Source organism: Equus quagga, chromosome 3 (assembly GCF_021613505.1).
Source record: "Equus quagga isolate Etosha38 chromosome 3, UCLA_HA_Equagga_1.0, whole genome shotgun sequence".
In the NCBI taxonomy this organism is placed as follows: Eukaryota; Metazoa; Chordata; class Mammalia; order Perissodactyla; family Equidae; genus Equus; species Equus quagga.
The window spans coordinates 80,469,464-80,491,960 of NC_060269.1; the positions used below are offsets into that span (position 1 = coordinate 80,469,464).

The 22,497-nt window shown below is 38.2% G+C and overlaps 1 protein-coding gene across 4 annotated transcripts in view; it reads left to right on the top strand.

The window, feature by feature from the left end:
* Positions 1 to 22,497, top strand: part of HPGDS (hematopoietic prostaglandin D synthase) — a 28,791-nt gene that overhangs the window by 5,908 nt on the left and 386 nt on the right. For 3 of the 4 annotated variants that reach the window (XM_046655557.1, XM_046655554.1, XM_046655555.1), the window contains exons 2-5: positions 3,565 to 3,706; positions 8,989 to 9,081; positions 12,442 to 12,551; positions 19,162 to 19,260. In XM_046655557.1, coding sequence (XP_046511513.1) covers positions 3,574 to 3,706; positions 8,989 to 9,081; positions 12,442 to 12,551; positions 19,162 to 19,260 — 435 coding nt within the window. In that variant the 5' untranslated portion in view covers positions 3,565 to 3,573. The remainder of the gene's footprint in view (positions 1 to 3,564; positions 3,707 to 8,988; positions 9,082 to 12,441; positions 12,552 to 19,161; positions 19,261 to 22,497) is intronic. The other variant, XM_046655556.1, reaches the window with a different exon arrangement.

Below are 22,497 nucleotides of genomic sequence, written 5' to 3' on the forward strand. Positions count from 1 at the left end.
ATTAATGATTTGTGACTTACATTTTTTCCCTCTTTATCAGTGTTACTAGAGGTTTGCAATTTGACCTTTTAAAAGTTTCATGGAACAGCCTGCCAGTTGCTCTTTTCCAGCACACATCGCTCCAGGCTCCCAGCTGTGTGGAGGGTCTCATTCTCCTTTATTCTGAAGGAGCTAAGCTCCTGCCTGGCCTCACCTCCCTCCCCACTCGGGGCCTGCTCGCTGGGTCCTCTGTCTGTTCATCTTGGTCCAGGCAAAGTTGATCTTGCTTCTAATCCTCACTATAAATTTTCCTTTTATATTTAATTTGTCTTGTTTGTGTGCTTGCAGCAGGATGAGTTTATCAGAGATCACGATCTTGAGGATTGGAGTCCAGTCAATCACACAAAGCTGACTCTAACCTCTCCCGGGGCAGGAACTGCCCCTTTCTTGCTCTCTCCCTCCCTGTCTCCCTTTTCGTTCGTTCTTTTCTTTCTAAACACACACTGTGCGCCAAGCACTGTGTTGGTACTTTACACATAATATTTTCATTACCCTTTTACAGATGAGGAAACTATACTATATTTTCACTACCCTTTTATAGATGTGGAAACTAAAGCTAGAAACAGATAACTTGCCCAAGGCCGTTCAGATCGTGAGTGGTGGGGTGGCTCCAAAGTCACAGCGCCCTTCCGCCATCCACCTGCTCTAACCTTGAGCTTCACCCCTTAGTCGGGTGGGGATGTTTTACCTTCATCCTTTTAGTCCATTATCCTTATGAAACAAAGGCTTTAACAAAGTGAGATTATTGTAACAGAGATATACTGCTACATGCAATACGAGGGAGAAAAATTCTTCCAGAGAGTATCCTCTATACTTATATTTAGCATTTATAGTAAATTTCCTTATATTTTCCTAGGCCATAGAAACATTTACTTGGAATTTTTTCCGTTAGTTCTTATGTAAAAGCTTTATAAAATATAGAAAGGATTTTTAGAATCAGTAAATATTTCCAACTGCATTTACCTTTACTTATTTTTCGTGTTATAAAAATGTGCACATATATCCTAAAAGTAAGTCTTCAACTTTGGAACTTTGTAGCTGTAGAAATCAAGAAACCAGACTTTTGCTCAGTGTAAAATGTAATATGCAAGTAACTACAGGAATGTGATGTGCACGCACAGTTTCATTGAGTTAACGACGGTTGACAGGATGTTCTAGAAGGAATGATAAGCATTTGTCAGATGTTCATGGAGTTGTGCCAAATCTTAGATTTAAAGATCTGTTTTCAGAGAAATACAGCTAGCTATAAACCTATGCTAAGAATTTTTAAGTGTCTTCTTTACTTGAGTGAAATACAATATAAAATAGCACGGCTTTGCAAGTTAACAACAACCACAAACCACGCTTTGTTTTCATGCAGGATTCAGGAGGTGGACACTGATATTTGTGTGATATTTGACCAAATGTTTCATTTTTAATGTTGATCATATGGACATAAATGAATCTATACACATATATAATGTTTATAAGGAAAATATATATAATTTCTTTGTTGCCATGGAAGAATTGACCTACAACAGCACAAATCAATTTAAGCAATGGTATAAAATGCCTTTTAAATAAAAGTGGCAACTAAGAATGGTACTTTTCCCATTCTGAAGGCTTTTTTTGTCCTTTTCAGATTTAAAACAAATAAGTTAGGGAATTGTAACAACATGTTTTTATTTCCTCGGTAAGAATGTTCCCTTTATTATGATTACGTAAAATGTTTTGTTTTTTCAGAGGGAACCTTATTACTTTATACTTTTTATTACTACTTTTGTGACCTCATACTTTTCTCACTATTTATTTTTAAGTTCAATGTTTCTAAGAAACTTGGAAAACTGCCTCATTGTTCTGATGGGCACTTCATTTAGTCCCCCAAATTTGAACTCCCTTTATGCGTATTTCTCCCCTAAATGAATTTAGGGCCTTTTCTCTGCAGAGGACATTCCCTCCCATGTTGATGTGTGTGGCATGTGCCACACTTCACTTGGGTAGGGGCTGGACTGGCTAATGGGAGTGGACAGGAGATGAAATGATTAGGGTGACTCTGCTTCTAACAAGGAGCACCACCTCCACTCCATGACCTCTGGACATGGAGAAGCTGGGCCCAGAGAAATGGATTCACTAGGAATCGTCATCCCCATCATTTCCTGGATCCTGAGGGGGTCTAGGTAGGCAACCAGATAGTTTTCTGGTAATCCTCTCTGCAGATAGACACCATGAACGCATTAACTTGAGATATGAACTTGGCAATCTAGATTTTCGTGATTTGTGTTTGACCGTTTATTTGATGTGATTTCAAATGGAACTTGATTTTGAGGCTTGAGCCCAACTTTTCTTTTTATCTCATATTCCATTAGTATCTTTGGAAGACCTCCTCGGTGGAGAATAAGCTATTTAAACGTGCCACTTTAAATAAATAATTGTTATTTATGATTTTTATTTAATTACTCTATTATTTATTTTGGTGTGCTGTACTCACAGTGTTTCTTCTTGACTATAGAACAAGTTCAAAGTTATTACTGTTAATAGCTAATAATTATTGTGTTTAGCATTATGCTAAATGCTTTACGTGTATTACCTTATTAAATCCCCAAATCCATATTAGTGTCTCTATAAAAAGAGGGCTTTGAAATTCAGAAAGATTTTGTTGACTAGCCCTAAGATACACAGCAACTAAGTGGAAGAATTGAATTTCAAATGAAAATGTTTCTTTCTCAGTTGCCTGATCATTATAAAATTATAATACATCATATTATTAATGCTTAAAATCAACTGTTTATAAACGATGGAATTGAGATGATACAAATCACAGAAAACTCACAAAATTATAATGACCTCCATCTAACCAATATGGTCAGTAATAGCAAACGTTCTGAAATGTAAGACTAATTTTCTTTCTTTCTTGCTCCTCCGTAGAGGGAATGGAGGAATATGCTCACCATTGTCCCATCCTACCAGAAGTCCCCAAGATGGGGTATGCTTGTATGGTGCAAGCAACCCAGTAAAACCCGGCAGCAGTAAGAGAGCAAAGAGAGCAATGTTTCCCTAAGCCTTTGATTCTCAGAGGGCAAGGCCTCGGGCGAGGGAGGGAGGGGATGGCAGGTTGGCACACCGGCTCACATTCCTCTTGCATGCACCCTGCCTTGCCGTCCTTACTCAGCTGTCCTCACAAACTCAGCTGTGTCACCAAAGCAACAACAAACCAAATGTCAAACACCACCCATGACACATGACTAAAGGCAGGACAAATACATCTTAAAGTGGAAAGTTTTTGACTCTCTCCTGTGAATGCTGGTGTGTAGATAACCTTTCACTCTAAAGTCTTTTTATAAATAGAATTTGAATTTGATTTTATTTCTATCAAGTCTTCCCCATATGTTATTAGGATAATGATTAATAATTCTGGTTTTGAAATATCCTCTAATATCTCCAGTTATCTCAAAAGATGCCATAAAATTTTCAAAAAGTCCCCAAAGAAACATGTTGAAACTTCTCTAAGGGGCTGTTAACATAATCCTTCCATTTTTCTCTTTGCAGAATCACACCATGCCAAACTACAAACTCACTTATTTTAATATGAGGGGGAGGGCAGAAATTATCCGTTACATATTTGCATATTTAGACATAAAGTATGAAGACCACCGAATAGAACAAGCTGATTGGCCTGAAATCAAATCAGGTAAGTAGCACAAATAATAGTTTGTGGAAATGTGGGAAAAATATGTTTCTAGAACCTTTCATCTTTCCTCAGGGAAATGAGAAAATAAAAGTTTTTAAATCTGCCGTAGCTTTACATTGAGAAGCAGCAGTTCAGCCAAGTTAAGTAAATGCTATGTGACTTGGGAAATTTCCTATTCGAGGTGAAAACAAAAACCTCACAGAGAATATAAAGATAAACTAATATTAAGCTTTGTCAGGAAAGCTGAAATGAGGGAATACTGAAGTCAATGTTCTTGACAATTGGAATTGGTGGGCTTGCCACAGATATCTATGTTTTGACAATGGATCAGATATGTTGCTCTAACAGAAAAGCAAGCTCAAAGTGACTTAAATAATAAGGAAATGAATTGCATTACATAATTGAAAATTTCGAAGTAGGACAGGTTTCAAAAGATGGTTTTATCTGCTTTTTCTCCTCTGTGTTGGCTGTATCACGAGGCCAGTAGCGATGTGTTTGCTGCAATTCCAGCCTCACATCCTTGGACAGCATCATCAAGAGGATAGAAAGAGAAAGAAAAAGAGAGAGAGCCTTGTTTCCTTCAGTGTTCCCAGATGAATGAAGGAAAACTTTTCTGGAAGACCTCAGCAAAGTTCTTGTGTCTCACTGGCTCACATTGGGTCACGTGTCCATTTCTGAGCCAGTCACTGGCAAAAGGGATGAGGACAACCTTAGAACTGTCTGATCCACCTCTGAATTCGGGGATGGAATCAGTTTTCATGAGGCATGTGGCTTTGTGAGAGAGGAGTGGATCTGTGAACAAAGCTGGGATCTGTTTGATCAGAGGAAAGAACTAATTGGCAAATTGGGCGGGTGACCCAATGAAAACATGCTACTTACCACTCAGGCAATGGCAAAGAATTAGAAATATTGTTACCTAAACAAACAACAGTATGTGGTTCTCAGTAAGTTGTAAATTATCCTTGAGATGCTTGCCATGTTACCTAGAAATACGAACTAGATATTAATTACATGTCTAAAATTCACGTTTATGAGTGGATTATTACAGAATCACATAAAAATGAAGTTGAGGAAAACAACTGTCACGTCCTTGAAGACGATCTGGCCCCTTTTGTAGATTCCCTACAGACCCTATGTCATTTCATTTCTCAAGTCTGCCTATGTGGGATATATTGTTGTTTCTGTCTTATAGTTGGAATGACTGAAGCACACGGAGTTTAGGTAATTTTTCCAGGTTCATAGCCCTAACAAGGTAGAGCTGATTTTCAAACACAGGTCAATTTAATAATATGGCTAAGTTATTTGTGCTAGATAATGCCAACAACAATAATACCAGGATAATTGGTATATTAACAATAAATATTGCCACACACTTTTTGGAAGCATCAGTTCCCTAGAAGTCATTGTCCCCATAGCCACTTTTTCTTATCAGAGAACTCTGCTCTAGTGGGATAGGATATCTTATTTCCTGTTCTCATAAAACGTTACCATTAATATCCAAATGTGTTCTAATACCAGAATTTGTACATGGGATGTTTAATTCTGTGGACATAAAATAGGTAAAAATTAATTTTATCTACTAATTAAGATGGATAGCAAGTTGCAGAGATGTTACATATAACAAATTCTGCCTTTCAATTTTTAGATATAAGTTCTTTGAGTGCCTCTTACCCTATTCTACCTTGATTTTTCATTATGTTTTTGGAAATGGAATTGCTGCATTTTCTTAATATTTTCATGGATTCTTAGAGTTGAAAGAGATCTCAAAGTTCCTGATGGTTAGGATATAGTTTCAAATGCTTTAACAGACAGCCAACACAAAAAATGGCTTAAAGAGGATAGAAATTTATTTCCTTTGCATAAAAGCCCAAGCTGCTCTAATGATTCTGTTCCACGAAGTTGTCAAAAATTAGGCTCCTCCTTTTCTGTTGACCTGTCACCCCTAGTGGGTTGTCTCAGTTACTCAGTGTAAGATAATTCATTCTCCTTTTACACTCCATTCATACATGTGAAAAAGGAAAGGGGACACACCTCTTCCTTTTAAGAGCCTGACCAGAGAGTTTCACACATCGCTTCTGCTTACATCCCTTTGGCTAGAACGTAGTCACTGTACTTCAAGGGAAGTTGGAAAATGTTGACTTTATTGTGGATAATCATTTGCCCAGTTAAAAATCCAAGATTTATTACTTTGAGAAAAAAGGAAAGAACAGATGTTGAAAAACAGTTTCTATTACAAATTTTATCTGGTCTCATCTATTCAATTGAGGAATACTCTCTAGTGTTTGAAACTTTCTATGGCATCTCCTCTGCTATGGCCTAGAATATCATTGGGTTTTCTACTAAAAAGTTCTTCCTGGTCCAACCTGGTAGATTGTGCACAGGTGTTTATATTTTTTTCTCTCCTTTAATAACATTAAGGTACTTTTTTTCCAAAAAAAGGCAAAGACCCACAAGGACAAAGAAATCAAGCTTGAATATGATAGCTCTAGAAAGGAATATTCAGGGACGAAAAGTTTAAAAATTTGATACAAACAAGTCAATAAAATGATGAAAAATAAGGAAATCCCCCAGAAAGTACAACAATAGGAAAAAGAAATGAAAGATAAGAGAAAAAAGACAAGGAAAATTGAGAATCAATCTGTTTAGGAGGTTCAACATCTCAATGAAATTCTAGGAGAGAACAGACAATATAAGGAAGGAGAACTTTTAAAAGAATCTTATACACAATTGGAGTCCATCTCCTGATGGCTTTCATACATTGGTCTTGGGTTATCACTGTAATCCATGGAGAACAGATTGTTCCTTCTTTCACATCAAGTTATTTGAGGAAATTTAGTACCTTTAAGGCATCATAGAGAAAAAGCCAGTGCTGGGTAGCCAGTTCAGTGAAAATACTTGGAGTGAAGATAAAGGTCTTCGGATGAATTCAGACCTGCGTCCCCAGCTAACTCATGTGTCTGGACGTCTATTTAGATGTCAACTTTTGGAACTTCCTTGATTGTTTCCCTGATCATCGTTGTGAATTTCAGTCCAACCTTCCCACCCCTGGCTCTGCTTCTTGATTTAGATGCTGTTTCCCACAGACTATCTGAGATCTGCAATCACATCTAGGCCCAAGGGAAGACTCTTTTCTCTTCCTTGAGTCTTCCATCTATATCCCCTGGTTTGAGTTTCCTCGTGACACAAGTATGTCTGCCATTTAATGTGCGGTGCCTGTGGGGAGACACAATGTTCCAGTCACAAGAGTGGCACAAAGCAGAATGGGACCATTGCTCTAGCACAGGTCTAGATTATTATTCTGATACATCTTACCAAGATCACAGTAGTTATTTTGGTAGCTGTATCACACTGACGCCTTATATTCAAGCATCACTAAATTCCTTATAAGCTTTTGGACAGGTGACCCTGTTACCTCCAACAGTTCTGAAATTATTTTTTTCTAGAACCAAATGAAGGACTTAGCATTTGTCTTCTTAAATTTCTTCTTGTTAGATGCACCCCAATATTCCAACTGTTGGCAGTTATCCCGAGCTTGGCTCAAATGGTTCCAGTAGGTGACAGCTCACCATCTCATAAGAAAACACATTCTGTTGTCAGTAGTTCCAGTGTGACCAAAATTATCCTTCGCCTTGAGTTAACATCTGCCCTTTTGTTCTGTTACTTGTAGTTCTAGTTCTGCATTTTAGAGAGAGTCAGACTAAGTCAATTTTTTCTTCCATCTGATAGCTGGGCCGTATCTGGAGATGGCTGTTATGTTCCACTCTGTTTGTTTTGTCTCCTCTTGTGAAGAGTGCCATGTTCTTCAGCCAATCCTCATGAAATGTGATTTTAGACCCCCTCTAACTTGGATACTCTCCTTTGAGCTTGCTCTGATTTTTAATGTCTTTCTCAAAATATGGCTCTTAGAACTAGCAAAACAGCTTGAGCCAGGATTCCAACTGACCTCAGTTTGAATCTCATCTCTACCAGGTGTGACCTGGACTATTTACATAACCTCTCTTCACCTCATTTCTTCAGTTATAAAATGAGATAGTAATTAACGCCTGTTTCATACGGTGGTTGTAAGTACTAGAAGACCTAATGGGCATGTAAAATGTTTTGAACAATGCCTAGCACAAAGGAAGCACCGCCCCACCCCCCTAATGTTAGGCATGTTAATTCCCTCTTGATCACATACCTTGCTTCAAATAAGGCATCACAATTCGTGTCAGCTTGTTTGGGACTTCGTTTTGCTCACTACCGTCTCTCAGGCACTCGAACAGTACCTGGCACACTCATCAGGTGAGTACTCACGATGTTTTATTCCTGATAAGATCTGCAGTTCATCTTGTACTTATTCGGTGTGCGCATGAAAGACACTTGAAGGTTGGGGCTAAGAGTTGTGTTAGCGTCATGGGAGTATGAGTGGAACTTTATCCTTTTCCCTCTTTCCTAAATAATTATATGTCCAAAACTGAGGCACTGGTTGGGAAAACTGTGATCAATTCATATGGCAAAGTATAAAGAAAAGTCATTAAAAAGATAGTTTCACTGATTTAGAAAAATTTTAAAAGGATATTGTCACATGAAAAAAGTGGGTTATAAACATTATATACATTATGTTTTAAAAAATATATACGGGAAGGCAATTAAAATGGTTATAATTATGTGGTAGAATTATTTTTATTTATCTTCATCTTAGAATTTTTCTATTAAAATGTGCATTACTTTCTGACAAAAATATAATAGGTTTAGATAAGAAAACAAAGTAGAATTTACAGATAAAATTTTAATACATCTGCTGTGTCTATCCTATGTTTGTACAAATATGCTTGCTGCCTCACTATACACTTCAAATAGTCCCTCATCGAAATAAGAATTTGGCTAAATTCCTTACCATAACTCAGTAAGTCAGTCAAACTCTCCATATTCTTCAGACTATGGTTTTAAAAATATTTCATGTGATCCCTGATCAAGGCCACAAAATTAATGAAGCTTTAAAAGAAAAGTTTTCAAATAGTTAAGTAGTAAGTATACGAGATGATATCTAGTTTCACTGTAAGCCTGGGTCCCAGACCCGGGTCTGTCACTGGCTATAGCAGGTCTTCTAACCACTCTTTTTTTTTAAAACTTGTAAAATGTAAACATTCCACTAGAGGGTCCCTAATGTCCCTTTTAGAATAAATATTCAAGAATTCCATAACTTCAAAATCATGCTTTATTTTCACAATTATCAGCAAAAATGGAAGTAGCAAAACTTGATTTTGTTATGGAAGTTGATTCTTTGCTTGTTTTATTTTAAGCTCTTCCATTTGGCAAAATCCCCATTTTGGAAGTCGATGGGCTTAACCTTCACCAGAGCCTCGCAATAGCAAGATACTTGACCAGAAACACAGGTAATAGGTTTATTGTGTTTAAGACTTTTCATAACTAAAAAAATACATGACATATATTCAATATTTCTTAAATAACTTTATTATTGAACAAAGAAAAATGGCATTAAATGCTAGAGAAATGTAAATGTCCCCTCTGTATCAGTTTAACTTTCCATGAGTTTCTCAGACAATAATTTTATTTTTATCACCTGCTACCCCTCCTGCCCCACACCTCCTTGCCCCAATCCCTAACTGAGAAAATTGGACAGATAGGTCTGAATCCAAACTTTGGCCAGCATGCCTATCATAAGTTATCAGAGAAGATTAACTAATAGGAAAGACATATGGTATACAGAGCTTGAAATGACTCAGACTGTTAAAATCATGTTCTCGAGGTCCTTCCTCCTAATCACGCTGAAAACAATAGAAGGGGAGTCTTCTCTGCCTCCACCAAGGGCCACCTGAGGCTCTCTGTGGGTAGCTGGCTTCTGGATCATCTCCCGACCATGGTGAGATAAGGAGAAATACAGAAACTGTTGGTTCTCCTCTTTGCCTGATGCCCTTTCTCCCACCCTCATACAGTCCCCCATACAGTCCCCCATAGACCCCCCCAACACTCTTTTTGAGGAAAAAGCTATGTTTGGTTTCTTTTACAGTGCCTTTCTAATCGGTCTGCAGAATCACCATGCCCCGCTCCCCACCCTATTCCTCTTCCCCTCCCCTGACAACCACTGTGATCCAAGCCATGGACACGTGGTTAGCCCACAAATAAAATGGGCCATAATTACCAGACCTTCATTTTTGGTCGAAAGTAGTGTGTATGTGTTAAAAACACAAAAATTTTGGTTTTCACTAACACATGTTTCAACAAACAAAATTCTTTGGAAGTTTAGAAGAGATGGCAATTACTTCAGACTATGGAAATTTGACTTGGAAGTGAAAATGACATTTGAGTTGAGCCTTAAAGGATGCCTAGAATTTCAAGAGGAAGACCTGGACTTGGGCAGGATTTCTCAAACTGTCTGTGCATCAGGATGGCTTGGAGGGTCATTAAAACACGGATTGCTCAGCCTTGACTCCAGAGATCGTGATTCAGTAGTCCCGGGGTGGGGACCAAGAATTTACCTTCTTAACAACTTCCCAATGATGCTGATGCAGCTGGTCCATGGACCTCACTTGAGCATCTCTGGGCTAGAACATTCCAGGGAGAGAGAAAATGGCATGAGAAAAAGAAAAGACCTTCAAATTTGCCAAGTGGAGGAGAAGTAGAAAGAGAAATCAATAGAAAAATAGATTGAGCCCTGGTTAAAAAGTTCCAGAGACTGAATGTCATTCCTTAAGCAATTGCAGGGTTTTTAAAAATTGAGATATAATCGACATATAACATTATATTAGCTTCAGGTGTACAACATAACGATTTGATATATGTATATATTGCTAATGATGACCACAATGTCTAGTTAACATCCATTACCACACAGTTAGAAATTTTTTCTTCTTGTGATGAGCACTTTTAAGATTTACTCTCTTAGTAACTTTCAAATATACACGACAGTGTTATTAACTATAGTCCCCATGCTGTACACTACATCCCCAGAACTTATTTCTCTTGTAACTGAAAGTTTCTACCTTTTGACCACTTTCACCCATCCCCCCACCTCTGGCAACCACAAGTCTGTTCTCTGTATCTATGAGTTTGGTATTGTTTTTTTTTGGATTCCACATATAAGCGAGATCATACAATATTTATCTTTCTCTGTCTTACTTCAATTGTAGGTCTTCATCTAGAAAAGCAACGTGATTATAGCTATGAGCTGGGGGAGATTATTCTGGCATACTTTGTATTTGATTGGCGTGACCTCAGCGATGCACATTTAGATGCATCGGAAATAGTTCAGACAGCAACGGAAAAGGAGTGAGGAAAAATGAGGAAGTTTGTGATGACAGCATCAGCATAGGGCTAGAAGACAGATGTTGGCATGTGGGGGCATCTGTTTGACCAGGAGAGTAAGGGGCTGGCAGATGACAGCGTGGACACAGTTTGTCATTCTCTTAGCTCCTCCTCCGTCTCCTCCTCCTTTTCTTAAAAAAAGGGAAACATTCCTTCACTTGCAATACCCCTTTCAATGTCCAGTTGGCCGTAAGTGCCTTGCAGGTAAGGAATTTCTCTTTTTTGTTCACTGCTGTAGCCTCCAGTTGGGGCCAACCCACAGTTGCAGCCCGGTAATTATTTGTTGAATGAATGAAGGAAGAAGAGCTGGTTTGAAGTAGGACGTGATGACTCCATTTTGAGATTTGTTGAGGAAGTTCAGGGGCCAAAAGGATACACAGAGAAATGTCTAAAAGGAGGCTGAGAATATGGGAAAGGGCCAAACATGTTGAATAAGGTGTCATCTGCATAAAACTGATAGCTGAAGCCTTGAGCATGGAAGTCAAAGTAGGATGAAAATGAGTGAAGAGAACCTATGATAAATTCAGAGGGACTTTTCAAGGTCCGAAAGAAGAATCAACCTTTGAACATCACACACAAAAAACATAGTTTACAGAAGAACTCTAAATCACTAAAGCATTTTCCTTCACTTTTAACAGCTTTCTTAAGGTGTGATTTACACACAATTCACCCATTGTCGGTATACAGCTCCTTGATTTTTAGTAAATTTATACAATTGTACAAAAGCAATCTACTTTAGAATGCTTCCACACTGAAGCATTTTAAATTGACACCAATGAGAAAATATTTAGGAAGACCAATTATTTCTTAGCAAAATGATGATCAACGAATGGCAGGAAAGAAAAAAAAATCCTCTATTATTTTAAAATTGTAGTTTCCAGGAAGAAAACAAATGCTCTTGACAAAGCTTATCTCCAAAAAATAATAATTCTTTTTATAAAACAAGTGATAATATACATGGTACAGCTTATTTATTGTAGTATTGCTTATATTAGCAAAAGAGTGGAAACAAACCTAATCGGTTGAGGCTAGTTAAATAAATGGTGGCACTTCCGCTTAAACGAACCCCGTGTAGCTGAAAAAGAGCAAGGATGCCCTTGAGGGCCTTGCAAGGATAGATCTCTGGGATATATGGGGGAGGTGCCTATTGAGTGGCATATATATTCTTATTTTCAAAAAGAAACAATGGAAGAACGCAAAATAACTAATAAAAGTGGTGACCAATATGGTAGGCAGATAAGGGAGCAAAATGAGGCGCATGGTGGCGGGGCGGGGGGGGGGGGGGAGTTAGTCTTCACTGGATACTGTTTTAAATTGCTTTGAATTTTTGAACCATATGAATATATTGCCTATTTAAAAAAAGCATCTTAATATAGTAAATTAAATCAAGCATATTCTTGGGCATAAAATGGCTTTTCTCTATTCCATAGATTTGGCTGGAAAAACAGAAGTGGAACAATGTCAAGTTGATGCAATTGTGGACACGTTGGACGATTTCATGTCGCGTTTTCCTTGGGCAGAGAAGAGACAAGATATAAAAGTAATGTGATCAGTTGGCTGTTACTGCCATTAACCGTATCCACTTGCCAGACTTTAGTCAGGTGCTTCAGAAAGTTCCTTTTAAAATACCATATTGTATTAAAAAGTTTAAAACAAAGTACAGTGATTCCCTGCCCTACCTCCTCATATTAACCCCTCCTCAGACATAACCCTCTTCTTAACCCTTTTAGCTGTTTTTTTAGGACTTACGCATCTGCATTATTCCTAGAGAATGTGTAACATGGCTCTCTTTCATTCGCTAATTTTAGTTTCTACTGACTTCTTTTATAGTAATAAGAATTTATGTCTTACCTAGTCATCCTCTCTGCTTCCCTTTCCCCAAACTCCCAAAATAATGATATTAAAGTTTTTTGGTTAACTCCTATTCAGTCATCACATTAGCATGCCTATGCAAATATTATACAGAATTGTGCATTGTAGTACACTTAGATTTGATTTCCTTTCTCACTTTTCCTCCTCAAAATCAGTAATTGCCTTTTTTCATCTGCTGAATTCTTTTTGCTTTTATTGCTGAACCCTCCCACACTATCCAATGGCCTGCCAATACTGTTTTCCACAAGGTCAATGATATGAGATAATCTGTTATTTCCATTATTTTCTTGGAGATTTCCATTCTCCTTTGTAGAGCTGCCTGGGCCTTCTGCACAGCTGTCATCATCAGACTGCCCTTCACTGCTGTCCCAGGGATGTCTTTCTCTTGATTTGGGATCCTGTTTCCTGGATTCCATCTTTGTCTTCATTTACTCCTTTGTTTATTTGGGGCACATCCTCTAGTATTCCAGGAGTTAAAATGAAGGCTTGATGAGAAGAGGTATGATGTTGACAGACAGTATGGAGGTGTCTGTCTTGTGTGTCACACTGCTTCAGTCTGGTTTGGTTGACCTAGAGCCCTGGAGCACAGTTGTCATCCTGGAATCTTTATTATCATCTTGGATGTTTCTTTTGATCCTTTCTTGGGTTAATTCTTCACTTTTCCATCCTTGTTTTTGTGGAGCAATCCTCCAATAGCTTACTGAGCATAGGACAAAGTTTGGGGCCTTGTTTATCTAAAAATATTTTTATTTCATCTTCATACTTATTTCATAATTTGGTTGGGTATAGATTTCTATATTGAAAGTAATTTTTTTTTAGCATTTGGAAAGCATTTATCTGTGGTCTTCTAGCTGTTGAGAAGTCTGAATCCAATCTAATTTCTGACCTTTCAGACATGACTTATTCTTTTTCTCTCTGAAAGCTGGGAATACTTTTGGCTGTAGAGTTCTAAAGTTTTATAATGATTAGTCTTGGTATGATCCTCTTTTCATCCATTGTGCTGTCTTTTAAAATTTTTTTTTTTGCTGAGGAAGATTCACCCTGAGCTCACATCTGTGCTAATCTTCCTCTAGTTTTTAGCATGTGGGCTGCCAGCACAGCGTGGCTGCTAACAGAGTGATGCAGGTCCACGCCTGGGAACTGAACCCAGGCCGCCGAAGTGGAGCGTGCTGAACTTAACCATAGGCCACTAGGGCTGGCCCAAATTGTGCGTTCTTCTTTTGGGGCCCTTTCAAATCTGGGACTTGTGTCCTTTAATTCTAGGAAATTTCCTTTAATTATTTCATTGATAATTCCCTCCCCCTTTCTTTTCTTTGATCCATTATATTAGAATTCCTGTTATTCAGATGTTGGATCTTTTCTCTACTTCCCATCTCTTTGTTTCTTTGCATTACTTTCAGGAAGAATTCTTCAACTTTACTCATCAACCCTTCTCCTTGGTTCAAAATTTCTGATAATTGTGTTTTTAAATTTATAAGGACTCTTCTTCTGTAATGTTCTCTGTTTTCTAAAAAACATTATTTTATATTTACTTAATGGATGTAATATCAACTCCCTGCCTATTGTATGTTTGTTAAAAGTTGCTATTTTTCCTCTTTGTTTTGGTCTCTTTCATTCTTTAGGAGTCAGAGAATCCTTTATAGTCCACGGTAAAGGTAGAGAAAGTAAAGATTACTCAAAGCTCTCAGCATGTGGATGGGGCTTGTTGATTTTCAGCATCACTAGGCCCTTTGGGGCTATTTCTCAACATCACTATCTTCAGGCATCTCCTTAGAGAAGACAGTCTCCTGCCCAGAAGTAAAGGCCTGACTGCCAGTGTTCTGGGAGGCAAGTGGCAAAAAGAAGGCCGAGAGTCCAGAATTTAGCATCAGGGTGCATATACTCACTCAGCACATTGTATATGACACCTCCCACCTCAGAGACCGTCTGTTTCACCCTCTGCAGCCTCTGTGAAGGATGCAAGGGGCAGGTGTCTAGCAGTGTGCGAGGAAGGAGGAGATCCTATGCTAAAACCACTTCTGTCACAGCTTTCCTCCAATCCTCATTTTATCCCCCCTTACCGCCTGACCCCCTTCTAGATCTACCCTGCCACTTCCTGAACCACGTGAGGGTTTGGAGGGTAGGCAGTGTTGGTTTTCAGCTTTCCTTTTGCATGTACCATTCATCCATCTGTTTTACAGCTTCAGATTGTGTCTGCTCTTGTCTCCTCTCCTGTTTTCCACCTCCTTGCAGGCTCTACCTTTTCAAAAATATGCATTTACTGTGGTTTTGGGATGAAAAAGTTATATATGTGTGTCAAATCCATCATCTTTATTCAGAATTCTAAGTAGACTTCCTTGGATATTCTCCATTACAGCCCACTCGTGGTTTCCTTTGGGGCGTTCATCACAATCTATACTTTAAAATAAATTTCCTTGTTTGTCTCCTCCAGTAGAATGTGCCACGAGGGCAGGAATCATGTCTGTTTTATTCGCTGGTGTACCTCCACACCTACCACAGTGCCTTTAGGCAGCAGGCACTAAATACCTGTTGAATGAGTGATAGGGAGAGCTAAATTCATCACTCGCTCACCTATGCCGATGCTGTTCAAACCCTTTTCTGTGTTTTATCTCAGTCGCTCCTCTCTAGGCCCCCATGAGGAAAGTGTTCTTTATTGACATGCTTACTTTGCAGATGAAGAAGCTGAGAAATAGAGTGGCTGTGGAGTTGCCCAAGTCAGACATCAAGACTGCCCGGCTGTAGAACCCAGAGCCTCATCAGCTATGCATACTTTCTCTTAAATGAGTGACTAATTCCCAAAGCATTCCTTTAGGAAGAAACTGTTCTTACTCTCACTTTCCAGATGAAGAACTTGAGGTTCATGTGGTTTAAGTAACTTGCTTAAGATTATTTAGCTAGTAAGTGGTGCAGAAAGAATTCAAATCCCATCACTCTGGCTCGGACTCCATGTTCTTAACCACTGGGTGTAATGCCACAGTGGCAGCAGCTGGGCATGAATTGCTACGTACACGTTACAGCTTAAGGCCTATTTCCAAAAGCTACAGCACAGAACAAATGCAGCCTTATCAATTTACTTGAGCACATTTGTTCCAAATACTATTTAATTAGGACCTCCTGATTTGAGTAGATATTTGGAACATAAATTATTCACATTTACTGATTCCTTGACATAAACGCAAGGTGTGTGAGGAGACAGACAGACAGACACACACACACAGACACACACTTATATCTACATATATACGACTAACTAGGACAAAGTCTTAAATAAAAACTCAGCTTTGATGACAGAAATACACTTGGGCTCTGGAGTCAGACTGCCAGCCTTGAATCCTGATTCCTTTCTTACTAGTTGTCACTTAGCTCTCTATCAATGGTTCACATTCTTTGCCTGTAAAGTAGAGATATCATAGAATCTACTTTGACGTATGTTGGCAGGATTAAATGGTAGCACAAGTACCGATGGCTAGGTAGAAACTGTTCAATAAATATTAGCTATTGTAATTAATACAGTGTTATTATATAGTTCAGTGCTCATTGTTTTTCCTTTTCTTTGTCAGACATGGCATCTATATTTTATATATCCTTATAAATACAGAGACAAGTAGATAGAAACCCCAACTTAGAAAAAAGTATCTAAAGCTTTTTGTTCTACATGCCAAAGACCCCACCGATTGACACTTTATCAAGAGATAGGCTTGCCTTTCTCTATTTTGTACGCTTCTGTGGCTGAGGCTCCATAACAGAGGTAACCTTCCAGAGGAAAATGTTCTTTGAACGTTTATGACAAGAGTAACACTCTACCTTATTAGAGTAACAAGGCTCTTATATACCACCTACTCAAACAAAGCAAAACTCACAGGACGTAATCCAAGTTCATGAATCAATCACATGAAGGGAGAACATGTTGCAGAGTAACTGCGGATGGCTACAGACTCTCTGAGTAACAAGCAGAACCTGGCTAGGGTACCATGAAAAATACAGAGTTCTTTTGTACTTCGTTGCCTAGTCTCTTTGTAGTGAGTTGCATTGCTGCCACCTTGTGGTCAGGTAAAATTGTCAAAAGTTGAATATTGATGCAGTAAAGATGGACGCAGTAAAGAAGTGAAAACGGGCCTCTTATTATATGGGCTTCAAAAGTCTATCAAATACACAATTATAAATGTTTCTGTACTGATTACTAGAAACTTCCATTTCCAATCTTTTAAAGGCAAAATATGTCTCTGAACATTGGTCACCCTGATAATCCTTGAACTTAACACTGGTGTTTCTTTGGTTATTCAGTGTATCTGTTTCCGCTTCCTCCTCTAAGAACAGGGGGCAGGGTGGAGGATGAGCAGGACTGGAGGAATGTTAGGGGCCCATTTCCAATACTACATGATTTTGGTAGTGTCGATTTAAAAATAATGCTTCGGAGAAATATACAACCCTCCCTAATGCTTCTAAAAGCCATTTGATGCAATATGATAGCAATGACTTCTCAGGGTGAAAAAAACCTCCTTATAACTCTCTGGGGGAGGAAGTAGGAAATTTCTGAGTCCACCAGGTATAAGAATGGCTAAAATTTATCAGGAAATGCATTTTAAAAAGTACACATTTGCAAAAAGGAAGAAGAATCAAATTTCATCTTCTTTATGATATTTTGGTGAGTATTCTTTACTATGACTCAAATACAGATGATTATGCTGTTTAGTACTTTACATTTCACGAGTCTGAGACGATCCACCAAACATGTAAAGAGACTCTGGGCTAAAGTCAGCAGCACAGAGACCAGATTTTTATTTGGCACTGCATGTACACAAGCACCAGTGCAACCTCAGTTGTGGAAATGCACATTCAAAAAGTGACGCAATCACCCAGGTGAGCACACAGCAGTCATTGGAGAGCTGTCTAGCAGTTACAGCCTGCTCTGCTCAACTCCCTCCTGTTTCTAGCTGTTCCAGGACAGCCACGTGGGCCGTGACCTTTCCCACTGACGCTGAGCAGAGCTGAGCTGTGGGATGTGCCACTCGGCTCTGGGCTCATTGCCTCTCGGCTCACAAATTCTGTGTAAGGGGCAGAAGAACTCACACTGTTTTATTTAAAACGATGAACGTATTAACCATGGAGAGAAAACTGTATGTACAAAAGGTGGTTTAGAACAGTGGAAAGAATATAAAGTCAAAATAATGACAAGCTCTCTAGGCTTCAGTTTGTAAAATCTGGCAAATGTACGTAATTAAGTAATGATGCTTTTCCAAACTGTACTCTACAAATGGAAGGCACGATATTACAATTATCTACATTACCTAAGTCGTAATAACAACAGGAAGTTAATCAGCAAATTGGTGAGGTCATTATCCACTATGTGACCTACCTTAATAAAGGCTGGATTGTGTTACAGGTCATTTATGAATATTACTAAATGATATATATATGTATTTTATAATATTTTTGAGTTTGGCTTACATTTCATCTTCAGAATACAAACCAGCCAAAATTTTCATATATAAATAAATACTTCTTACCAAGAAAGAGACAATGAATAAATTACTTGGTCTTCGGAGATTCAAAGAGTAACACAATTTAAAAAAAATGGATAGATCTGTTAATTTTTCTTTTGTAAAGATATTATTTGGTTTTCAATATTACCTTCAAATATATCAAAAGGGGGCATCTAGATGATGGGGTTTGTAGATTATATTCAAGGCAGACAAATCTCATACTAAGGCACAATGTCAAACCAAAGAGAGAACATTCATAAAGACCTGAGAGCATGATGGTTCGTTATGGGTTACTTCCATTAAGTGCAATGGTGAAACGAAAGACTGCCAAACTGGAGGAATCTAGCCTTACAACATAGAATTAATTTCTTTGCCTTCAGTTATATTATTAAACTTTAAAGGGAGCGGGGCTAAGAAAAAGGAGAATTTTACAAATGTCAAAACATAATGGAATCATTTTCATTAACAAAAATTAAGATGAAAATCATGAAAAGATTTTATGGGTGAAATATTTAGTCATTAAATACAAAAAAATTTTAAGAACTGGTGACAAAAGTATTTATTTTTTAATCCATGAGTAATACAGGGGTGACTAAGACCTTTAGAGAATCAGACCTGAATCTCTATAGTGTCATACATTTGAAACAAAAAACAGCCAACAACACATAGCTTCTTACCTTCCTTTCTGAATTCATGTGGGAGGAGAAAGAGGGAAAAACCTACTTCCTCTTCAAATCGTATTATTTATTTTTATTCCCATTAACCTTAAAGTGATCTTTTTTCTGCCTCTCCTAGGATCAGACGATTAATGAGCTACTTACCTATGATGCACCTCATCTTCTGCAAGATTTGGACACATATTTAGGGGAAAAAGAGTGGTTGATTGGTAACTCTGTGAGTATGTTTTACATCTTAAAAAATGCATGCAAATACATATGTTTGTAAGTATATATAATAATATATATATAACATATAACATATAGGAAGTATGTGTATATTATATATATCTCTGTATATATATACTTTATATATATAAAATAGGATAAAACAAAAACTTATAAAAACTTCTTGAGAAAAAAATGTTACCATGGGGAGGGAATAGGTTAGAGAGCAGGGATAAAAAGCTAAACATCTTTGAATAAACCTTTTTTGATGAACTTACCTTTGGAACCATGAACTAAAATATTTTATATAATTATATAACAACAAAAAACATTTTAAAAAGCTATCACTGCAAAGCAAAAGCAAAGTGAGACAAATGAGCCTGTGACAAATGGACGCACAGAGCACGTAGAGAAGGACCCTGTACTCTATTAATGAAGGACCGTTTTAAGAAATATCATTTGTAAAACACAGTAACTTCACTATATGTCTCTTTATAGATATTCTCTCGGGACAAAAAATAAAAATCATATACCATTTTGAGTAACTATTGTTGGTGGTATTGGGTAGAGTGGTATCTTTTTTCCCCTAATATTATAATGTCTATATTGTGGGGTAAAGCAGTAAGAAATTATGTGGATGTCATTGAGAACCAGAATCCTCAGTGTGGGAGAAATTAGATGGAGACGTAAGATCAGTGAGATTAAGCAAATATCCTATTCCTGAATGTGAACCAGAACTAACAATCTAAACTCAGGATGTTCTTTACCTTAGGATAAAGAAAAAAGCAGTTTTTATCTCTTTTTCTTGAAACAGTGACCAACCCAGTTGTCCTGGGCACCCCTAGGACCTGGAATCTGGTCTCTAAATACTAAAAGGAAGCAGGGCTTCTTGGAGAAATGGCTCATTCTCCATTTGGAATGGGAAATGTAAAAGATGAGCTGGGAATAGGTGTCATATCAGAAGCAAATAAATGATCAAAGACAATTGGGGTTGTATCAAAAGCGCTTCAGTAAGAATATTAACTGCAGTGGATCGAAACAAATCAAAATGAGTGAATCCGTGAGTTTATGACAATCACCACCACCACAACCAAACACACACACATACAAACCCCTAAACCAAACCAAACTTCTTTGGTTACTTTTAGAAGATGCTATGGAACCAAATTACTATTCTGAAAATTTAGAAATAAACAAAACTGGAGGGTTTGAATAAAGCATTTATCTTGCCTTTCTTATGCTGGTTGTACCTCAAGATAACAAAAATTGATAGACAAAGTTTGTCTTCATGAGTATTCCAGTTAATAATTAAGGAGGGATGAAAATAAACTATCATTTTCCAACCCTTGATGAATTATCGGACCTAGGCACTGACTACCAATAATTGTTAATATCACAAAAAGTGAGACAACCAGATTTTACTCACCTACTGTTAGAGGAGACACCACCACCTACCTCTTAAGTAGTCTTGCCAAAAAGATCAAATCTAAATCTGATTTAGATGCTGTGGAAGGTCGGGGTCCCTGCCTTCTCGGAGACAAGACACAGACTGCTTTTTGCGGTGCTCTTGTGACCTGTTCTGAACACTCTGCCGAGTCCTCCTGGGGTGATACAGAAGCAAATTTGCCACATCTTGATTCTCAACTCTCATCCTCACCACTCGCCCCTTCATTTCTTCCCGTTGACTTCTCAGTAGGCTTTCTCAAAACGTTCCTCTCCCTATCCTTTTGCTTGAACAATTTCTAAGGACTTAAAATGTGTGTGTTTCTTCTGCTTACTATTAAGATTCCTTTGTAAACTCTCTCCCTTCCTCACAGTGTCCCAAACACACTGGTGTTTGGTTTGTTCCTCAGACACAAGTCACACTCCCACCTGAGAGCCTTTACACTTGCTGTTTCCTCTGCCTGAAATGCTTAATTCCCAGATCAATGCACGTCTGGATCCATTTTACCACTCAAGCCTTGGCTTAAATGTCATCTCTTGAAAGTCGTCCCCCGCTGACCACCTGAGAGTCCCTCTCATCATGGCACTTCTTCTTCATCACACCTATCAGTTTCCATGTTTGTCTTCCTGCTTCTAAAATCAAATCTGCATCAGAGAAGGGGCTTGCGCCACATCTTGCTCCCCAGTCAGTGCCAGCACCTAGACCTGTACACAGCACGTGGGAGGGAGGAACTGCATCACTATTTGTTGACTGAAATCTGAGCCCTCTCACCAATAGACTCTCCTGGTTGACAGGTGTTTAGTAAGCAAGTTAATAAAACACTAACAATCGGCATCATTAAATTCCATACAAAAAGAAAACTAAGAATAGTCCACATTTAAACTTCACTCTTTGATTGATATTCATACAGAGCCAAAGTAACATCATCCAGATTAGTTTCTAGTCACAAAGGATAAAAAAAAAAAAGTGTACAAAGGAAAACAAGTGTACAAGGGTAGGACCAGGCTGTCATCACCCTAATATAGTGGTCAATCTTAAGGCTCCACCATGGTTAGACACCCATATATTGTGTCTTCTGATGTGATGCAATATAATGTGTTAGCCAAAAATATTTAACTCGAAACTATGAACTCTCTAGGGATAACTTGCATTCTATTCTTTTTTTTTTTTGGAGGAAGATTAGCCCTGAGCTAACCACTGCCAGTCCTCCTCTTTTTTCCGAGGAAGACTGGTGCTGAGCTAACATCCATGCCCATCTTTCTCTACTTTCTATGTGGGACGCCTACCACAGCATGGTGTGCCAAGTGGTGCCATGACTGCACCCGGGATCCGAATCGGGGAACCCCGGGCCACTGATAAGCGGAACGGGAGAACTTAACTGCTGCACCACTGGGCTGGCCCGCATTCTATTCTTTTATATTCTACAGTATAAAGGAACAAAGTAAACAAGATGAAATAATTGCATAAATCCTGAAGACAGGACATTCTGCATGACTAATGTGGAATACTCAATAATTCAGAGCCATGAAAAAAAGGGTACTGTTCTGAATTAAGAGAGTTAAACGACATAAGCAGATGAAATGTATGGTCCTAGAATGGATTCTGCCTTGTCCTATAAAGAACACTTTTGCAACAGATGGAAAAATATTGACTATTAGATAAGATGAAAATGTATTGTCACAGAGAGGTAGAGATTGAATCAAGTTACAACAGTATGTACTGTAAGATCTCATTTTAGCAAAAATACATGCATACACACACACAGAAAAATACCTTATCCACAAGCTGTTAATATTAGTAACC